General features: G+C 39.5%; 1 protein-coding gene across 2 annotated transcripts in view; it reads left to right on the forward strand.

Annotated features, from left to right (window-relative positions):
• Positions 1 to 3,321: 3,321 nt before the first annotated feature.
• The window catches only part of DAPP1 (dual adaptor of phosphotyrosine and 3-phosphoinositides), a 53,995-nt gene continuing 35,682 nt past the window's right edge, over positions 3,322 to 21,634 (forward strand). For both annotated transcript variants that reach the window (XM_011943192.1, XM_011943193.1), the window contains exon 1: positions 3,322 to 3,515. In XM_011943192.1, the coding sequence (XP_011798582.1) occupies positions 3,415 to 3,515 (101 nt within the window). In that variant the 5' untranslated portion in view covers positions 3,322 to 3,414. The remainder of the gene's footprint in view (positions 3,516 to 21,634) is intronic.

A 21,634-nucleotide genomic window follows, 5' to 3' on the forward strand; every position in this document is an offset into this window, starting at 1 on the left:
ATTCTCCCTCAGAGTCTCCAAAGAAATCCATCCTACCAACACCTTGGTTTAGGACTTCTGACTCCAGAACTGGGAGGCAATACATTTCTATTGTTTTTAGCCATCCAGTGTGTGGTCCCCTGTTGAGGCAGGCCTAGGACACTAACACACAGCTCTACATTGTGGTCTGAGACTCACCCTGTCTGTTCTTCTTCTTCTCACCTCTGTCCTTCATAGGACACATCCACCCAATAAATTCCCTGTACTTTTCATTCCCTGTTGGTGCCTACCTTCCAGAAAGCCTATACTGCCACACACCCCAAAATTTAAAAAAGAAAAAATCCAAGTTTTAGGCTTTCAATCAAAAGCTTCAGAAAGAGACTCTACCACTGAGTCAACAAGAATCATTGAGCTGCTGGTTCTCCCCACGTACTGTGCTGAGTGAAACAGGTATAAAGATGAACAAGACAGAAACTCTGCCGTTAAGTGCTCTCTCAGTCCAATTTGATGAGAGTTTTGTCTTGAGGGACACATAACAAAACAAAATAAAATAATCTCAATACAGTGGCAAAAATGTTGTAATCGAGACATGAAGTACTTTAAGGCAGTGCAGGTGCTTAGCAACACGGACAGTCGCCTGACCCCGTATACAGAGGGGGTAGCCAGGAAACACCTCTCAAAAAGAGATAATGTTTATGCTGAGACTGGAAAATGCAAAGGAGTTGGCTGGACAGAACATAGAATAGAAAAGCATTCTAGGCAGACAAAGAGTGTGGACAAAAGCATATGTATTCTTTTGGAGACTAAAATTAAGTTGATCTTAAGTCTCATCCACTTTGGGGAAAAAAGAAAGGAGATAACATGGTCAGATAGCTTCTCAGAAGTGGCCTTAGAATTGTGCTGCAGTTGAGGATACAATGTGGAGTTGGGGACATATTTCCTAAACCTCCCCCAACCCCTGACCCCTTACCAGTTAGACTCACTTCTTGTTTTGCATAGGATTTTCAAGACTCTGTATGCAGTCGGGTTTTAGACATAACAGACGTGACTGAGGGTCTAAGGCATCCAGCAGAACTCTGCTTAAAATCACCACTGAAAGGAAACCTCCAATACCTGCGTGGAAAAAAATCAGTGCTGTGAACCAGCACCACTGAAAAGAGATTGTTGAAATAATAAGCAAATTACATGATTTTTAAAAACATACCTTGTACTTGCTTGGAAGCAAAAGTTGAGGTCCCTTTAATAAACATACTGGATGTAGTGGCTCACACCTGTAATCTCAATATTTAGGGTGGCCTAAATGGGAGGATTGCTTGAACCCAGGAGTTTGAGACCAGCCTGGGCATCTCTAAAAAATAAATAAATAAACAAATATTTAAGAATTATATCATTTGAATAATGTAAAACATATATTACCAAATATTTTTATGAAGGTCCAGCATTTTGTTGAAACTATCTAGTAAGCCTCCTACAGCTGTTACCACTGCAAAACTAAGTGTGCAGTTAGTGGAGCAGGCGCGGTGGTAGGGATACTGGGAAAACTGAGTAAATGACAAAGTGGAACAATGACATCAAAGGAGAGGACAACAGATAGGACAGCAGCATGAGAAAGGGAGAAAGACTGGAAGATTCAGAGAGAAAAGCGGGACGATCTTAGAAAATTCTGCTACTTGAGCTTCCAAAAAAGTTAAGAAAAAGAATAACCAAAATCTGCTAAAAATGGGAATGAAATAGATACTAAAACACCAAATAAAGGGCTCTAGAAAGGGAACAGGAACTCTAGTGCACAGGCTGTTCCCCTGTCGCTGCTGTGTGCATATTCAGTATCTCCCTGGCCTGCACTGGCCTCTCTGTTTGAGTGGGCCTTGTCCTCCTCTGTGAACAAACTGTAGCCAAAAGAATTTTAAGTGCTCATTTAGTCAGTTACATATGTATTATCAGAGCTTAGTCTTCAGCAGACTGCCTCTAGACACTCAGGAATTTCTCACTGGCAACCAGCGTTACCCGGGGTCTCACCGATCCTGGGTGAACAGTGGTAATAGGGAGGAATATGAAGGATGGAACCATGTGAGGTGAACAGCAGCCTCTTGCAATCATCTAGTCCTTTAGGAACAGCTCTGCTGTGCTGCTAGTCCTCAGGCCACACTGTGAGAACAAGTTACAGAGCACCCTGGTGAGTGCTGAGTGAGTCAGGGAGTAGAGATAAGAAGAAATAGAGAGAAAGGGAGAGGGAGAGAGAGACCTGTAGGTACATAGAAAAGGCAGGAAGCAACATATGTCCTTGACTCATTTGATACTGCACTTTGTCCTACTTCCCAAGGATTCAGTCACTGCCATTTACCTTTAGCATTCCAGGAAGATAGAATCCCCCTCTACATATGAATCTGGGCACAAAGCCATGCAGGTGTGAGTAAGCCCATGAAGGAAGTGGCACTCAAAGACTCCAGGAGTTCAGGCCAGGCACAGTGGCTCATGCCTGTAAGCCCAGCACTTTGGGAGGGTGAGATGGGTGGATCACCTGAGGGTGAAATCCCGTCTCTACAAAAATACAAAAATTAGCCGAGCATGATGGTGGGTGCCTGTAATCCCAGCTACTTGGGAGGCTGAGACAGGAGAATCACTTGAACCCTGGGAGGCAGAGGTTGCAGTGATCTCAGATCACACCATTGCACTCCAGACTGGGTGACAGAGCGAGACTCTGTCTCAAAAAAAAAAAAAAAGAAAAAAAGACTGCAGGAGTTCTAATATGCCCCATTAGGTGGGCACCAGAATGGCCCCTTGTAACTTTTTCCTACCTTCTTCTCTCCTAATTCTTCTTCCATGGAGGAAACAATAATTATCTCTGAATCATCCCTATTCAGAGAATTGAGGATATATTAGAAGGTCTGGGTAAACAAGCACAAATATTACAAAAGTGCTAAAACAGCAAACTTCAGGGTTGAACTTGTGGTCTGCTTCTGTTTTTTCTACCCACTCTAAAGGTGTTCCTGATATCGAAGCTTCCTCAGTGTTCCCTGTGTTGGTGTGTAAGACAGAAAGAAGATTGGTAAAAGAGTGCACTCATCCTCCCCTACAAACCAGAGGCTGATAGCATTAGGGAGAAGCTAGGGTTTGGCCCCACACAAGCAGTTTGCACTGTTGTCCAATCCCAGGTGCTGTGACCGCCTCTTCATTTCCTTTGATAGCAACTGCCTGTTGCGTGATGCAGTGTGGGTGTCCTCAGAGGTAACTACCTAAGTTTGCATACTTCCTGACTGACAGAACACTCCTGCCAGTGCCTCCAGGCCAGGGTGGTGGGTTTGGTGGGAGGAGTAAGTAACCAAGTTTCACTTCCTTGCCTTGGAGACTCAGAGCCACAGCAGGCTGCTGTCTCACAGAGGGAGAGGGTGGCAGGAGCAGCCGAGTTGTCTCTCTCTGCCTCTGTGAAGGGCGCGAATGGGCAGAGCAGAACTTCTAGAAGGGAAGATGAGCACCCAGGATCCCTCAGATCTGTGGAGCAGATCCGATGGAGAAGCTGAGCTGCTCCAGGACTTGGGGTAAGGGAGCAGATCTCCTTTCAAAGTGCCTAGTGGGTGGACATTGACTCCGCACTCCCACCTTCATGCTTTGATTAATGACTATCTTCAGCGCCTTGCTGCCCTCTGCCACCTCAACCGTTTATTTTTTTCCACTTTATTCAAATTTGTATCTGTTAAGACTCTTCCTGTTTGGGGCTAATTCCATTGGAAAAGCCTGCATTATTTTTCTAGATGTGAAAACAAGTAGGTTGAGAAAATAGGGAAAAAAATCAAATGTTGGACATTCTTTGAGAGGAGGGACAGAATTGGGATATAGAGGTGATGTTGCCTGGCTTCCTTGATGTTGCTCTGGTTTATGAATAAATGTGTTGTTCAAGAGTTTCCAGCACTGACCCAGGGACAGTAAAAGGACCATGTTGAGAAAGCCTACCCTACTGTAAGGGAGAGGGACTTTTTCAAAAGATAGAGAATGAGGAAGTTTCTGCAGTAGTCTCGCTTGTATGTTTCTTTCTCCTGATACTGCATTTGGGAGCTTTTATATTTTATGTATGTCCAGAGGGCCAACTTTGAGCCTTTAAATACCAACAATCCATGAAGAGGATAAAATTTCTGCTTCAAACAGGTAAGCATAGGTAGGTGGAGTCATCGGAGCTCTGTCTTTGAGAAGTGACCCAGATGACAACTCATCCGGGTATTTAATAAAAGAAGCAAGTATTACACAAGAGAGGAATTGGGGATTTCCTAGAGAAACTGAACCTTCTGCCTAATGCACTGGGAATATCCCAATGAGGGTGGCTTTGGCACCTGTGCATGAGGAGAGGTAAAACCTGTACCTTCTGCCTGGATAAATAGCTCTAAATCTTCATAACAATCCAATGACATGGGAGCTGTTGTCATCTTCATCTTACAAAGGACGAAAACAAGCACCAAACAGGTTTGAATAACTTGCTTGCTAGTCACACATCAATTACATAGAAAAGCTGGGCATCCAACCTGCCACAGGCTATGTCCAAAACCGAAGAAAAACCAAAATAGAGTTGAAACCTCTCTGTGTTAAGGCTTCAGAGATTGTCTCTTTTTATGTTGTATTACTGTAAAGATTTATCAGTAATTCCTGTCTTTAGATTATAAAACTGAGGTCTCAGAATTGACCTCTACTTTCATTTGGCAAATCAGATAAAACACCTGGAATTTTCATTAAAGAAAACTCCCCTTATTAGGAAGCCAGAGCTCTAGAATCTCTCTATCCCTCTAGATTGAATCCCCAAACAGAAGAGGCAAAGGGCCCTTCTGTCAGCATCCAGCACAGTTTTCACCAAGTCCAAACGCTGAAGCTGAACTGTGGCCTGCAGTGCCTTATTGAACCATTAAGCTACAATGCTTTACATGTTCTGTTAACTGATTCCCAGCCCACTGTAATAGAAAACCCCAAAGGAGGAGACAGAAGAATTTATTCAATTCTGGTCGTTTAGTTAAACAAACAATCCTAGAACCCAGAGTCTGTGGTTGAGTACTGTGGGAACACGCTTAGATGACAAAGATGAATTACATGCTGTCTCTGTACCCCACCATGATGCCAATAGCAAGAAGCAACTACAGGTGAACCCCACGGGGGAAATAGGTCTGTGGACTGTGTCTTTCCTCCATGTGCAAAGAATAGACATTGAATACAAAACCGAGTCACACCACTTCCCTGCAAAAAAAGGATACATTCATGTCCAGATTTCCCTATTTCAGAAGGCCTGAACAATTATTAAACATGAGGATGATTTCTACAGCAATGGGCAACCTGCAGTTATCTGGGAAAACTGCTCTACAGTCCAGGTTCTTGACTTTGGCTGTGCTCTGGAACAACCCAAGGAGCTTTTCCTTTTTTTTTTTTTTTTTTTTAAAAAAAAAAAAAGAAAGAAAGAAACACTCCTGACACCCAAACCACAGACTTGACAAATGATTTCAGTATCTCTGAGGGTGAGCGTTTTCTTGTCAAACTCTCCAAGTAATTCCAAAGTGAGACCCTAGGTTGATGATCACTTCATAGAATATGTATCCACCAAATGCATTAGGTAAATGTGGTCTTATTTTTCATTTTAAGTCTGTTGGGTGTGTACTTGAATCTTAAAAGTACTAATAAGTGTTGATATTTTGTTTATTGGTTTAGGAGTGTTTCGATTAGCAACTTTATTAAGGTGTATTTTACATATCATAAAATGTACCCATTTCAAGTGTACAATTCAAGACTTTTGACTAACTCTACAGAGTGATACAACTCTCACCATAAATCAGTTTTAGTACATTTCCGTTCTCCCAAAAAGAACCCTCAGATGTAGGGCTTATTTAAGCATACTCAATAGTGTGCTGGAAAAACACCTGGGGTGAGTTGAGGGGTGGAGAAAGCCCTGATTTCAAGAATTTGCCTAATTCCCTGGTATAAATACTCCCACTATAGACAATTTCAAGCTGCCAACAATTTAACATCATTGAATTGAATATTTAATAATCAACTTGTGCCAGTACTTGCCCTGTAGCACCTCACTGATACACTTTTTATAGATAACAATTTGAGAACTCTTGACAATGACTTGTTGCCTCTGCTAGAATACTGAACGTAACTCAAACATAATATTGACTTTTTCTTTGAATCTTTAACCACTGATGAGATAGAATCTCTACCAAACCTTCTGATTAATTTAGTTTCCAAAACCTCCTTAAAAACAAAATGATTTAATGTAACTGATAGATAAAAGTTGGCTGGTTTTAATGACTTAATTGTTCAATTATTTTGAAGAGGTTATTTGGGTAGTTAGATAAATCCTTATGTTTATATTTTTGATAGACATAAACAGATAAGTTAGTGGTTAAATTACAGAAATATCAGAAGTCTTTGTTCTTGGGCATCTGTTTTTTTCAGGCTCTGGAATATGTAAATCCTGTAAATTGAGCCCTGAACTGCAGCAAATCCATCACTTACCTTTCTAGGACATATACAACTTGCTCAGAGTACAGGTTTATTATTTTCTAAAATACCTAAATCAAGCAACACCATGCTTTTCCATGTCTCATTTACAGTGTCAGCCTAAAAACGTTAATTTTCTTTCATCTAAAATACATTCATGTGTCCAGAAGCAAAGGAGAAATAAAACCATCTTAAATTGTTGCTCAGCTTTGCTTACACTTTGCAGGGGAGGGTACGGGTTTAGGGGGAAAGAGGGGTGTGGGGAGGGCAAGAAGGGGGCATGGAGAATCAGGGGAGAGGAAGGAGGTGGACCATAAACCAGGATATGAGTCAGGCTGTTTGCTGCTTGCAAAATGAAGAGATGGCAAAATTAAACAAGTAACAAATACTGGAGATATCACCTAAGTAACAAACTGGTAAAGAATAGCTAGTAAAATTACTGAAAATTCCAGCAATTCTTTGGCTTTAACAAAGGTTACTATACTATTTCTACATATAGCTCTATATAAGTATAAACACAAAAGAAATAACATAAAATGAAAATATTTTAGCATACTTTACAATTAAATATTCAAATGATCTAGTCAGTCATAACTCCATGTGAGAAACATAATAAACATTTTCTTTTTTAGATATTTTCTCAAATTGGAAGTTGTATAAGAAAGTGCCAGTGTTTGGCTGGGTTGACCAGTGCCAAAGAACTAGATTCTAAGCTCTGAATATTTAAATTAATTGATAGCTAATTCTTCACATATAAGAGAAGGTTAGAGTAGATCATGGAGCAGCAAACCTTTTTTTATAAAGGTCTGGGTAGTGAACGTTTTAGGCTTTGCAGGCCTTGCAGTCTCTACCTCAACTACTCACATCTGCTGTTGTGCAAAAACTACAAGAGAACACAGAAACAAATGACCCTGATGGTGTTCAAACAAAACGTTATTTATATACTGAAATGTAAATTTCATGTAATTTTTATGAATCACAAAGTATTCTTCTATTTCCCCCAAGTATTTCAAAATGCACAGCCATTCTTGGCTCCCGGTCCATACTAAAACAGGTATCTGGCAGGAATTGACCCTCGGCTGGTGATTTGCTGACCCAAGGAATAAATTATAACAAACAAAATGAGTCCCTATTATAAGGCAGGCATTTTGTAGACACTAGCTCTTGTCTTCAAAAGGCATTGGTATTTCAGCTTTACATAGGAAGAGACTCAAGAGAAGAAAAATCAGGTTGCCTACAGTCTCGGAGTGTCTGTGTTCAAAACCCATGCTGGCTTCACAAACCAGGTTGTTTCCCGGCTGTGATAGTCCTGACTTACTGATCACCTACTATGCACCAGCACCATGCCATTCACATGCATAATGCCATTTAGCCTTCACAAGAACACTTTCAATACGATATCACCATACTCATTTCATAGATGCAAAAGGTGACTTCACTAAGCTAAGTATACAATCCAGATCACAGACTTTGTAAGTAGTGGAGCTGAGAGACACACCTACGGACTTACCCCAGAGCTTTCCACTGCGTGGTGCTGCTTTGCAGAGCCCACTGGTCAAAGGTATATATTCTAATAATGGCAATTAGTAATTATTGGATGCTTGCCATGTGCCAAGCACTAGTTTAAGCCCTTTGCCCAGATGAACTTGTTTAATTCACACATTGCTGTGAGGTGGGTATTATTACTAATGTCATCCCCATTTACAGATGAGAAAAGTAAAGAACTGAGTTTTAATCACATGCACAAGTTTCCATTCTAATATACCTTCAAATCCAAGCGTTTTGCTCCAGAGCCTTCATGCTTGATGTAAACTAATGTAACCACGAATGTAAACTGGTTTTCATCAAATTTCTCTCATCTTATTATACTAGTACATGTTCGTAGTGCTTAATATGAACTGAGAGAAGCAAAGAAAGTTCGTGATTATAACAAAGTTTACTATAAAAGACATTATTCTCTCTATTCCTCACATAACATACATACACATGTACACAAAGCCAGGCCAGCATCCTAGTTAATCAGATGTTATTGAATTTTGTGTAGATTTCATTTTCAGGACTAGAAAAATTTATTCAGCTAAGAAACGTATAGTAAAGTCAAAATTTCAGTGGAACCTGTTTACAGAGGTGTGACAGCAACTACAGCAATACAGCTTGTTCCTCTTCTGTGCACAACTTTGTAATCTTGGATTCTAAAAACGGAAGGTAGTTCTTCTGTGGTTGTATAATGAGTATGTAACTAGTGTACAGTTCCATCTCTTCTTAACTCAAGTGAATTTCCTCTTCAGTTGTGGTGTTTTTCTGTTCCTCTGAAGGGTGACTTCCTTCTACTTACAAGTGGAAATCTGTCCCACAGATTGTCCATGTTGGGTGGAGTAACTTTGTTTCATTCATTCACTCTTCTACTGGGTCATAGATCTATCTGTTGAATGATGATGCCAGGCAAGGCAGCATAGTGGAGACTACAATAAAGAAGGTATGGCTGAGCAGAGATGGAGGATTCATATGCGTGTAGAGTTAGAATGCAGTGTTGTGCGGGCTGAGGGCTGTGACAGTGTCTAGAAAAAACAACCTCCTATGGAAGGCTATTTCTCCACAGTGGAAGTGGAAAAGATGGCCTTGGAGCTGATATTATTTTTGTCAGTTGAAGTTAGAAAATATGACATTTTCTACAGAGAAAACGGTATGAGTAAAGGAGTGATGGTAGGAAAATATGCAAGGATTCGGAATCGAAAAAGCTCACATGAACTCAAACCGGCCCAGTCCCCAGGACCCATCTGGTTTGTTAGCATTCAGGTGGTCTGGTTCTGGTCTCTACCTCCATCAGTCTCGTCCTATGAGAAGCTTCTACTTGACTTTTCTCTTGTAATTCTGCTTTCATGACCATACTCTTAGACATTTCGTTAAACCCTGCATTAATTTCTGGCTCCTACCAACTCCCCTAGAGGATAAATTCCTATTCTGAGCCCATAGACTTCTGGTTTCTACTTCCTGATAGAGGTCTGCCTCTACCAGGAGCACAGTGCACACTGCTGGGCCTTAGTGGTGTTCCTTGCTCACCACCTGCTTCTCTATGCTCATGCTCCCCCTGACCCTGACCACTAGCACCTGCCCCCATTATCTGTTGTTAGACCTTCTTTGTTTAAAAAATGTTTATAACTTTAAAAAGCATAAGAGTAATCACTTGTTTTGATAACAGTATGATGGTTATGTGAAAGAATGTAACTTTTTAGAGATGCATGTTTGATTAGGGTTAAAGTGTCAGGATATCTGTAATTTAAAACTGCTCATCAAAAGACTCAAAATTAAATGTTGTATTAAAAATGTAGCAAAAGGTTAAAAATTCTTCTGCCTAAAATATAGGTATTATTTAAATGCAGTAACATTCATGCTATTTTTCTATTTTCCAGTATATCTGAAATTATTTATAATAAATAGTTGAAAATAAGTTATATATTAATTATTAAAAAATAGAGAAATAAAGAGAAGCATCAAAATATAAAGAAAAGCACTAAAATGTCAGTCATGTACTACCACCTAAAATAACATTGTTCATCTCAATTCCAGTTTTTAAAAAATGTTTTTCTGTACACACATGCACACATATACAGAGATTGAATTGTAATCATATTATGTGTATAATTTTGCTTTTGCTTTTTGGTAGGACATTTTTCCATCATCTCCTTCTTGATCTGTCTCCAAGTAGGCTCTTGTTTCCCTCTGAAAGCATGGATATTTGGGTTGATCTAGATTCCAGAGGGCCTAAAATAGATTTGGTCAGTGAACAATGTGGACTCACTGAAGGTTTGTAGGAATGTGGAAGTACATAGTCATCATGTTTTGTTTTTAGGTAGATTAATCTAGTAGTTCAGCATGATGGGTGGCAAGGGGCTAGAGCCAAGATAATGAGTTAGTGAGGGAGTTTGCAGATTGGGGAGTAGGAAACTAGAGTGCCAACCTGGGAATAGTCAGGAAGGATCAAGGGTAGAATCCAGTCATTCCATTGAGCTAAGCAAAATAAGCGATTCATGTCCAAACAAAACTAATTCTACTGCTTTTGTGTACATTTTCAAAAAGGTGTCAGAGAAATTTTGAAAACCTTAATGTCTCACAAATATAACTCATTGTTTGCTTTATCATTATAAATTTCTAAATTTTCCTGGGTTTCATGTTACTGCTCCTAGAGTTCTGACTTACACAAGTTGATTGTATGTTTTGGGTTGATTCATCAGATAATCTTGAAACCATTTTGCAGATGTCGGTCCTGAGGTACTAAGAGGTTTAGCCACCTGCTTTAGGCTACAGCACAGTAAACTCCTTTTAATGGTGAACTCCTTAGGAGCAGGACAGTGGGTGATTCATCTTTGCCTTCTCCACCCGAGCATACCACTTGATAAAGGGCAGGTGTTTAAATGTTTGTTGAATTGCCCCAAGTTGAGTCAAGGCCAAGACCAGAACTCAAGCCTCCCCGACTTAAGCCAGTGAGCTTTCCACTGCACCAGCGCTGATGATGTACTTGCATCCATCACTTTCAGACTCAGTCCCCCTATGTCCGGCGGTTTTTACTGATGGAATAAACTGACATTGGTTAGAGGTATTGCCTGAACTATGGAATAGAGAAGAGATAACTAATGAAACAAGAATCTGCCTGTATTTTTTACAGACCCCAATGTTCTTCTAACTCTTTCTTGTAGCTGAAGCTTCCTGAAAGTGACCCTCTCTGTTCCTATACTAGCCTACAATGGTAGGTTGTCAGTGGCAACCACAGTTCGAAGACAATTACCCTGAACCAGCACTTTATGAGGTATGAGTTACAAGAGTAACCATAGTAAGCCCAGAGTCAAGCTTGATTTTACTTGAAGATGAGCCCTCTTAAGAGAACCTCTGATTTTCATTCCCTGCCTGACTAGACCTTTTCAAGGTTTTTTCCAGTCCAAATAAAATGGTCCCTGAGCCTCATTTACTGGGGAGCAGTGGTGCTCTTTTGGTCTTGCAGCCATTCCTGCACTGTGAAGGCTTCCCTGGGGACCGAACAGAAGAATCTCAGCACAATGAGATGCGGTTTTCACCCCTCCCCCAAGTTGTGGCTCTGTTCCTCAGGTCTGTCCGTCTGACTTCCCTGGGTTTGTTGGTCCATCTCTGAGTCAGGCTCTGTGGATTTTTCTTTATCTTTAAAGACACATCTTTGTCTTTCATTGTTTTCTCTGCCCCTGTCTCCTGGATCACTCTTTGGGTCTGTATGTGTGTTCCCTAAGTCTCTGTCCCCATGTGCTTTCTGGCTATCTGTGTGAGCTGGCAGGTCTATCTTGATCTCTTGAGTTTTGTGTCTCTGTGTTTCTATCTGTCTGTATGCAGCTCTTTGACTTATTTGTCTCTGAGTCTTTGTGCCACTCTGTCTCTGAATCTCTGAGTCTCCATCTCTGTCTGTCTCTGTGTTTTCATCTTCCAGAGCTTCTTGCCTCATTCCTCAGACTTCTTCACAAACAGGTTCATCCTGATGCCAAACTACTACAGAATTCTCTCCTCCCTTTCAGTTTTGATTTCCATTAGCTGAGCCTTGACTCCCACCAAAAAACTTGGGACCTGCCTTTAACTCACAGATCAATGAGATATTTGCATGCTCTGTCTCCATCATCACTCAGGTCTGTTTTCTAAAGGCTGGGGCAGCTGATCTCACCATTTAGCTCTGCTCTTAGCTCATGTAAACATGGGCGTTTAGAAAAGTAATTTTGAAAGATACAGCCCTGCTGCTTCCATCACAGAAACCTCCCTATTGGAGAGACTCTGAAGAATCTTTTTGGCCTCCCCTGTATATAACACTACACCTGTATGAGACCATGTAAGAACTTCCAAAATCCTTTATAAGGCCTCTGCTTGATTCTCTCTATTTGAACAGGTCCATTGCTATTATCAATGGAAAAATAAGCCCGCACTTGTGAACACGTGACTTAACGGGCTTATGTGAGCAACACCATCTTTTGTAGATATGTCACGACCTGATTCTAATAGAAATTACAGCACTGGTAGCTCTTGAGTTACATAAGACACCCTAAACCCATGATTTCTAATGGCATAGAGGGCCAAACACTTTACCTTCCACAAAATCAATCAACACTTTACCTTCCACAATTATCTAGCACCAGCCCTATGAACAAATGAGCATGAATGAAATCAGCAGCCAAGCAATCCCATGGAATAGTTCAAGTGGTAAGAACAGATTAACCCTTAGAGTGTGAATGCCTAACAGATTCATCTTATGCTCTACCACCATTGTGTTCAGAAAGATTGTGAGGCTAAGTATAGGCTCAGGAAGAAAGACACATCAATTTGCTGTGCCATGTATGACCTTAGAGAAGGGGTGTGGCACATATGTTATGCATTTGTCATCTTTGGTCTAGATAGTTTAGAGGGGTGTCAGTGTCATATAAAAGTGAGAACAACTTTGAAAATGAAGAAATAAGAGAAAATTTTCTAAAGAAGAATGCTTTTGTTGGCTGTTCAACTCCAGGGCGTTTTGGCTGCTTTCACACAATCAGGAATTTTTGTTCCCACTTTGGGTTGAAATGTATGTCCTCTTTATAACTCTGATGAAACAGAATTGAGGTTCTATTTCATGTATCTTTTCCAGGCAGGGAAAAATATATCAATAAATATGTGAATAATCTATAGACATGAGTTACTAAGGACTTTTGTCATCAAGAAATGTACTATCTAAATGGATGTGTGGCATATGTTTTAAAGTGCAAGATTGCTTTCTGTGTCTACCAGTTCTTCCAGAGTTATTTTTCATCACTCCCCAACAGGGACCCTGTGCTCCAGATAGGCATTTGGTTGCCCGTATACACCAAGCACACGTCAACTCCAGTGCCTTTGCTTATGTCATTTCTCCTCTCAGAATGCCTCTCACTGCCTAATGAAACCTATATTCATTCTTCAAACTGCAGTTTGTCATCTTCCTGCTCCATGAAGTTTTCCCTGATCATTCCAGCCCACTGTGAGCTCCCTTTCCTATGCTATAATATCTACTGTCCACATCACTGAGATAGCAGCTATTTGGTGATTCTTCTACGTTAACCTGCAGATCCTTCTCTTTTCCATTCTGTTGGCACTGAAAAGCCACTTAGTACTTTGCTTTGCCCTTCTCTTCAGATTCTGTGAACTCGAACTGTTCACATTATTGAAGTGAATTAAAGTTTTCAGGTCTAAGAGTCCTTCCCATGCATGCTCCTCAAACTCTAAACTGCATAACAATCACGTGAGACTTAGCAAGTTGAGGGAGGGGCCTGAGGTTGTGTGTGGTCCAGGTTGGCTGCTCATTAGCATCTCTTTTCACTTGGTATTTCCCAGTAGTAAAAAGTTTCTTATTGCACTTGATTTTAAAACCATCACTCTTATAAGTGCAGATGAGGAAAATGACCTAATTGGAAGTTTTAATCATCAGTAAGTCCAGTGTGAATCAGCTGCGTGATGCAATTGTGAAGAAACTAATGGAATCTCAGGCTGCTTTATCTGTGCCCAGCAGCCAGAATAAGGGAGCTCCTGTGCTGCTTTGTTTTGCAGGTTAGAGCTTAATGTTAAGGTAGATTTTGTAAGTTTGAAAGGTTTTCAGAGGAGATGAGGTCTCTGGATGATAAGGTCCCTGGATGATAAAGGAACTGAAAGCATGTCATAAAAGGAAAAGTTGAAAATGATGGAAAGAGAAGAATGTGCATTCTAAATGCTTTCAACTCTTTCTACATGTATCATCTATGTAACTCCAAGGAGTAGCTCTGAAACCGTCTGCTGAAAGCCATACAGCAAAAAATGGCAATTCAATGTAGCCCAAGAGTTTTCTAACCATGAATCATGAACATATGGACTGAGCTTGCTTATACAAGTACTGAGTTCCCCATCATTAGCAATATGTAGGCAAAGATTGGATGAGTCCTATAGAGTTTAGAAATTATTCAAACACTGCAGTTGTGCATTTCTGACAAGATCCCAGGTGATGCCGATGCTGTTGGTCCATACTTTGAGTAGCAAAGCTTTGCATTGTTGTTCAAACACAGTATAAAATGTATTTTATACTGTGAGTCAATTCAAAAAATTTAAAAGCCTCTCCTTTAAAGAACAGAACAAATGAGGTATAAAGTTAGATTAGTAAATTAAAACAATAAAACCCAATGGGATAAGAAACTATGAAGTTTCCACTATTCTGGAGCAATTTTCCAGAAGATTCTAGCTCAAAGAGGCCCCAGAATGAAAGGAAAGGAAGTTGAACTGAGGACCAGCTTTCTGGATCCAGCCTGTCTGCATTCTCTGTGGCTGGGTTTATTTTCTATATCTTACTAAAAGGCAGCTATGAAAATTCTTCAATGGGCGGGTGTTTCCTAGTTTTTTATTGTATCATGGAAAGGATAATATCACTGTTTCCTTTAAGTTGAATTGCTGGTTTTCATAATCTTATAAACCCAGTACAAATATTCCTTTGGAGCTTGATTAGTCTTTTCTCTGTTGACTCTATCAGCCCTAGACATAATTATGGCAATGTGTGGGCCTTGGGGAAAACGGAGACTATAACATTCTTTCTAATAGAAGTTTCTTGCTCTTTTTTGCTTCTTCAGGGAAAATGAGACTAGAAGAATTTTTTTTTTTTTTAGTTTCAAAAAATGAACCTATTCCCAACTGCATAACAGTGTGTTCCTACCACTTTGCACAATGTCTAGCATATTCATAATACATTGTTTAATTTAGCAAATGTAGCTCATTTTTTTTTCTGTAAAAGTTAAAGAATTGCATAAAAAGTTTATAAAAGAAGAAAATTGTTCCAATACATGAAAATAAGAAGGTTTTCTGGCCAGGCGCAGTGACTCACGCTTGTAATCCCAACACTTTGGGAGGCTGAGGTTGGCGAGTCACCTGAGGTCAGGAGTTTGAGACCAGCCTGGCCAATATGGTGAAACCCTGTCTCTACTAAAAATACAAAAATTAGCCAGGTGTGGTGATGCACACCTGTAGTTCCACCTACTCAGAAGGCTGAGGCAGGAGAATTGCTTGAACCTGGGAGGTGGAGGTTGCAGTGAGCCGAGATGTCACCATTGCACTCCAGCCTGGGTGACGAGCGAAACTGTATCTCAAAAAAAAAAGGAAAGTTTTTTTCCTAGGCATTCTTACTAGTCACCTTGATGGATGAGAAAACTCAGGTTGCTGCTTGCCAGGAGGTCACATAGTGAATAAGTTAAAAATTGTTGGAGCAGATGGACTACCTGAGGGAACAACCGGAGACAAAGGCATGGCCTCTCCTCACCAACAATTATAAAAATTTCATTACCAATCACATTGAGAAGCTGAAAATAGCTTTTCTATACTATCGAGAATTTTTTTAAAGTGTTCTAGATGAAAGAATTAATTATCATTTCATTCCCTCTATAGAAAATTATATTATTAAATTATTACATGAAGAGACAATCAAAGACCAGACAGCAAAACTATAGAGAAAAATATTATAATGTTTGAATCAACAGTTAATTAATAAAAATAAGTTATTTTCTCTGTGTTGTGATGTTTGTGATATTTTTCAGTTTTTAAAATTTGTAATCTGTGATTTCTCATTTTAAATAAATATTCCTTTCTTTTTTGTAATTTTGTGTAATTTTTCTTAAAGAGACCTCTAGATTTTATAAGCTTCAAGACCATTCAAATCTGCCTCTTATCCCTAATAATTGGAATATTCAATTTTTTAAAAAAATTGAATATAGTTCTGGACCAGCACAGTGGCTCACACCTATAATCCCAGCACTTTGGGAGGCCGAGGTGGGCAGATGGTCTGAAGTGAGGAGTTCGAGACCAGCCTGGCCAACATGGTGAAACCGCATTTCTACTAAAAATACAAAAATTACCCAGGTGTGGTGGCACATGCCTGTAGTCTCAGCTACTAGGGAAGCTGAGGCATGAGAATTGCTTGAACCCAGGAGGCAGAGGTTGCAGCGAGCCGAGATCATACCACTGCACTCCAGCCTGGGTGACAGAGCAAGACTCCATCTAGGGAAAACAAACAAAAAAAATCGAATGTAGATCTAATTATAGAAACTTTAAGGTCCATGCAATTAGATTTTATGTAATGAGCTATTGAACATGCATATTAAGCCACAGGTGGCTCTATAAACATCAAACAAGGAACTGTCAGTATCCAGTGCCACATATACAGCCTCAATGTCCTCCAGCTTCATCTCTCACCATGCCCGACTGTTGTCCTTCATCACTCACTTTGAATTCTCACATGACTGCATGATATTCTGATTCTCATACACGCCTGGCATTCTCTCACTTCTAGGCCTTTGCTGCTGCTATTCCCTCCCACGTTATATCTCCCTGAACAACTGCTACTCCAAACCCCACCAGACTTTTAATGGGAAAAAACCAAACTCTCTCTTCCTCTCTCTTTCTCTCTCTCTCTCAATCTTCACCTAAGTGCCTAGGCCAGTCCAAGTACTCAATAAGCAGTAGTTGAATAAATGAAGGAAAAAGACAAATTATTAATAAGGTTATCTCTGGAAGTTGGATTAAGGAAAAAATTAGCTATTTTTTTTTTCTAATTAAATTTGTAGTTACTCAATATAGAAATATTTTTCTTTTTCATTAGAATAAGCTAAATTAGAGAAATCTGATCAAGCTAAAGTCCCCTTTGAACCAATTCTGGTTTCTTCTACAAAGAAAATCATACTTATGAATTTGGTATATATTTTTTTAAACTCTTATTTTATGTTTTTATATATCTTAATATATAAGTGCATTTTTGTTGTTGATTTTTTATAGGGGAACGTGTTAAAACTAAGTGGTAGCATTTAGTGCCTGCAACTAGTTTTTCTAACTTTACAATATATGTTGGAATCTATCAACTTTGGTGTGTGTGTATATACACGCACATCTTCAGTGATTCTCCAGTGGGGGGCGGGGGGGCGGTTGTGACTGACATCATGAACAAGATAATTCTTGGTTCTTCAAGACTGTATCATTTGTAGGATGTTAAGCATCCCTGACACCCTCTCACAAAATAACAATAGCATCCCACCTCCCTGCCCTCATTATCTGGCAACCAAAAATATGCTCACACCTTTTCAAACACTTCTGATTAACTTTTTACATAATCTCATCCTTTTAGCACTCAGCTTTATTTATCATCTGCATGTTGATGGACATTTAGGATGGCTCTAGATTTTTTACTCTTACAAACAATTCTGCAGTGAACACCCTTGTTCATATTTTCTTCTGCTCATATGTGGGTGTTTCACTAGGCGGAAACTAGAAAAGGAATCACTGGTCGTATGTAGGTTCAGTTACACCCTATGTGCTAAATTCCCCTCCAACTTAGACCTTTATCAACAATGGACAACAATAGCCATTGCCCAAATTCTCCAGTACTTAATACTATCTAACCCTTTCATTGTAACTGATCTGGTGGATAGAGAAAAATATCACATTATTGTTTTAATCTGTATTTCTCTGATTAACAGTGAGATTATTTATTTGAAACAAATCTTTCCTCTTCTGAAAAACACATATACTTTCTCTTCTTTACATGTATATATTTTGATTTTTACTATATATCCTTTATAATCAGAATAAAAGGTAATACACACTTAAAAAAAAAAAAAAACAGGTTATCGTTCAAGACCTATACAGATGTTGGCTCATTCATGGAATCTGATTTTGATCCTTCTTCTCAGAACATCCCTTGGTACTTTATTATCTCTTGAATATCATTTGCAATATGCTTGTCTTATCCTCCTGACTAGATTAATGGTTACTTGTCACCCAGTATGAGGCTTGTTCATTTTTGTTCTCTTTGACCTGCCTAGCACAATGCCTTGCATAGATTTGAAGCAATGATTGAAGGCAGAAAAGGTTGATTATGGGAAAACTAGCAACTTAACTCTATTTTTAACTTTTATGGACACAGTCTTGAGTCATCCTTATCAAAACTGGACATATTTCTACAAAGGATACACAATGTCATTAGGATATATATTCACTCCCCTGGAAGAAATGCTCATCACAATGTTCCTGGAAAGGAACGCTTAACTCAATTAAAAGGGGAAGTTTAGGTTTTTATGGAAAAGCTATTTGGAGAATGAAGATCCTTATTGCACCATTGACATCATGGAATGTAGGTGATTGCCTGGAAAGCTCTATACTGGGCTTGCCCAGGCCCTGGAGTCTGTAGAATCCTGAAAAGGCAATATTGACTCAAGCAAAGCTGCCACCAAGGAATTGCAGTCTCCAAGATTTTTCCAGACTGCAGCATAGTGTGATTCTTCCTGCATTATATTCAAGTATTTCTTATGTATTCATGGTATATAGTTGTTATTTTTTAAGTTATCATTAAAACATTATTAGTAAAAACTGTTATCAGGCTATATAATTAGATGTCAGAAGAATTCTATAAATGCTTTAAACACAAACTTCCAATTCTATTGAAAATAATCCAAAGGAATGTCCAAATCCTTTAAGTGTTTTGGAATTTTGCGAATCAAATATTGCTTTAAATAAACAACTGTTATCAGGCTATATAATTAGATGTCAGAAGAATTCTATAAATGCTTTAAACACAAACTTCCAATTCTATTGAAAAGAATCCAAAGGAATGTCCAAATCCTTTAAATGTTTTGGAAGTTTGCGAATCAAATATTGCTTTAAATAAACAATCTACTGGCTCAAACTGAAACTTATGCTGAAATGTTTATTATAAAATTAATTATTGGCAAAATATATCTAAGTTTTAATAACCTTGCAGAAACTTCACCTATCAAAAAGAATTAGAATTTTGGCTTCAGTTGAACTTGAAGTTTATTATTGCTTCACTTACAATTCTTCCAATTGTTCTTTGAAAGCATTTTGTAGTGAACAGATTTGAACTTGTCTGGGAATCAGTTCAATAAATGGAGCTGCTTTGGGTAAATAGCTCTGTGATTATTCCTATAAAATGTGTTTCATGCCATTGCTTTCAGCTAGGATGAAAGCATCTCTGCCACAAAGATAAAATATGCTAAGAAACATGCATTAGGAAATGCAGATTTAGAAAATAGGTATCCTGGAGACTTATATAGAAACTTCCTTCCACAGATGCACTTGCGTTTACTCTTTATTAGGCTAAAATTTTACGCCACAGGGATGTCACAGTGGATGCCAATGTGGTTTGTGACAGCAAGATCCCTTAATGCCAGAACCAGGCTATTCCTCAAAGCGCTTTTACACTATACACACCTCTTTAATAGCATTTAGTTCATCACACTGACACTTGTATAATTGCCTGTCTTTCATCTTCACTGACCTAAACTGTGGTCCCTAGCAGTCAGCAACTGCCTCTGCTATCTAGCTTTCTGTTATCTAATCTAAATAAAAAGTAACAAAAATTATATTTGAGCAATAAGAAAATCATGCCACAGAGAGTAAACTGAAAGTTACGGCTTTGTGGATCTCAATGGCTTCCTGGTAGCAATTAATGCATACTAAGCATAGGCTTTATGGAGCACATCACCCGTGTTAATGTGTGCAGGACTCACAACTGGCCTATGCGGTATGCCTACTTGTCATACTATTTTATTTATTTATTTATTTATTTATTTATTTATTTATTTATTTATTTATTATTTTTTTGAGACGGAGTCTCGCTCTGTCTCCCAGGCTAGAGTGCAGTGGCCTGATCTTGGCTCACTACAACCTCCGCCTCCCGGGTTCAAGCGATTCTCCTGCCTCAGTCTCCCAAGTAGCTGGGACTACAGGCATCCGCCACCACTCCTGGCTAATTTTTGTATTTTTAGTAGAGACGGGGTTTCACCATATTGGCCAGGCTGGTCTCAAACTCCTGACCTTGTGATCTGCCCGCCTCGGTCTCCCAAAGTGACTTGAGCCACTGCGCCTGGCCTTGTCATACTATTTTAAACATGAGGAACCAAAGCTCAGATTGGTTAAGTAACATGTCCAAGGCCATACAGCTAGTAAGAGCTACCAACTGGATTGGAACCCAGGCAAAGCAACCCCCGGGGCCACAATCCTAATCATCACATTGCATGCCTCTATGCCATCGTTTAAAAGAATGTGAATGACTTGTCATTGGAGAAAAGAAAGATGGTGCAGAGCAATATGCCTAGAAAATAAAAATAATAAATAATGCTCTTATGTTTGTAGAATCAGGAGTGGGGGTACACACCCAATGCCTCTAGATGTGTAGACAATTTTTTTTTTTTTTTTTTTGTCTTGCTCTGTCACCCAGGCTGGAGTGCAGGGGCGCCATCTCGGCTCACTGCAAGCTCCGCCTCCTGGGTTCATGCCATTCTCCTGCCTCAGCCTCCTGAGTAGCTGGGACTACAGGCACCTGCCACCATGCCTGGCTAATTTTTTGGCAATTTTAGTAGAGATGGGGTTTCACCGTGTTAGCCAGGATGGTCTCAATCTCCTGACCTTGTGATCCTCCCACCATGTGTAGACTATCTCTTAAGAGGAAGCACAGGAAAATGGTTACCATGGTGTCCTCTAGGAAAGGAGCAGGGAGCCTGAGGGCCAAGGATGAGGAAAACATGTTTTGCTATGTCTCCTTTTGGACAATTTGGACTTTTTTTTTTTCTTTTTCTTTTTTTTTTTACCATAGATATATATTACCTTTTCTAAAACACAAAGATCAATTTGAATCTCCTTGTGCATTCCCTAGCTCTTCAGATGTTTGTCAGGCTGAAACAGTACTTGATGGCATTTACTTTATACTTTAATTGCTTCCATCCAGCTTCGTTTCACTCATGACAATAGACTTTAGTATTATAGCTCAGAGGTTTCGCCATGAAAAAGTACCACACTTGAAAAAGAGTGTGAGAAACCAAAAAAGAAAAAAGGAGGAGGTAATTTGTCAAAGCCTGTTTTGACTTGGACTTTAAAAACCAATTCTGATTACAAAGCAACACTGTATTAGTTTGTGAGGGCTACTATAACGAACAACCACAGCCTGGGCAGCTGACTATAAGAAATCGATTGCCTCACAGTTCTGAAGGCTCAAAGTCGGAAATCAAGGTGTCAACAGGATTGGTTCCTTCCAAGGGCCATGAGGGAGAACCTATTCCAGGCCTCTTCCCGTGGCTTGCAAGTGACTATTATGTTCATGTGGTGTTCTCCCCATAGGCAAGTCTGTCTTCTGATTTCCCCTTTTTACAAGAGG

The sequence above is a fragment of the Colobus angolensis genome, unplaced genomic scaffold, assembly GCF_000951035.1.
Source record: "Colobus angolensis palliatus isolate OR3802 unplaced genomic scaffold, Cang.pa_1.0 Scaffold217, whole genome shotgun sequence".
Classification (NCBI taxonomy): Eukaryota; Metazoa; Chordata; class Mammalia; order Primates; family Cercopithecidae; genus Colobus; species Colobus angolensis.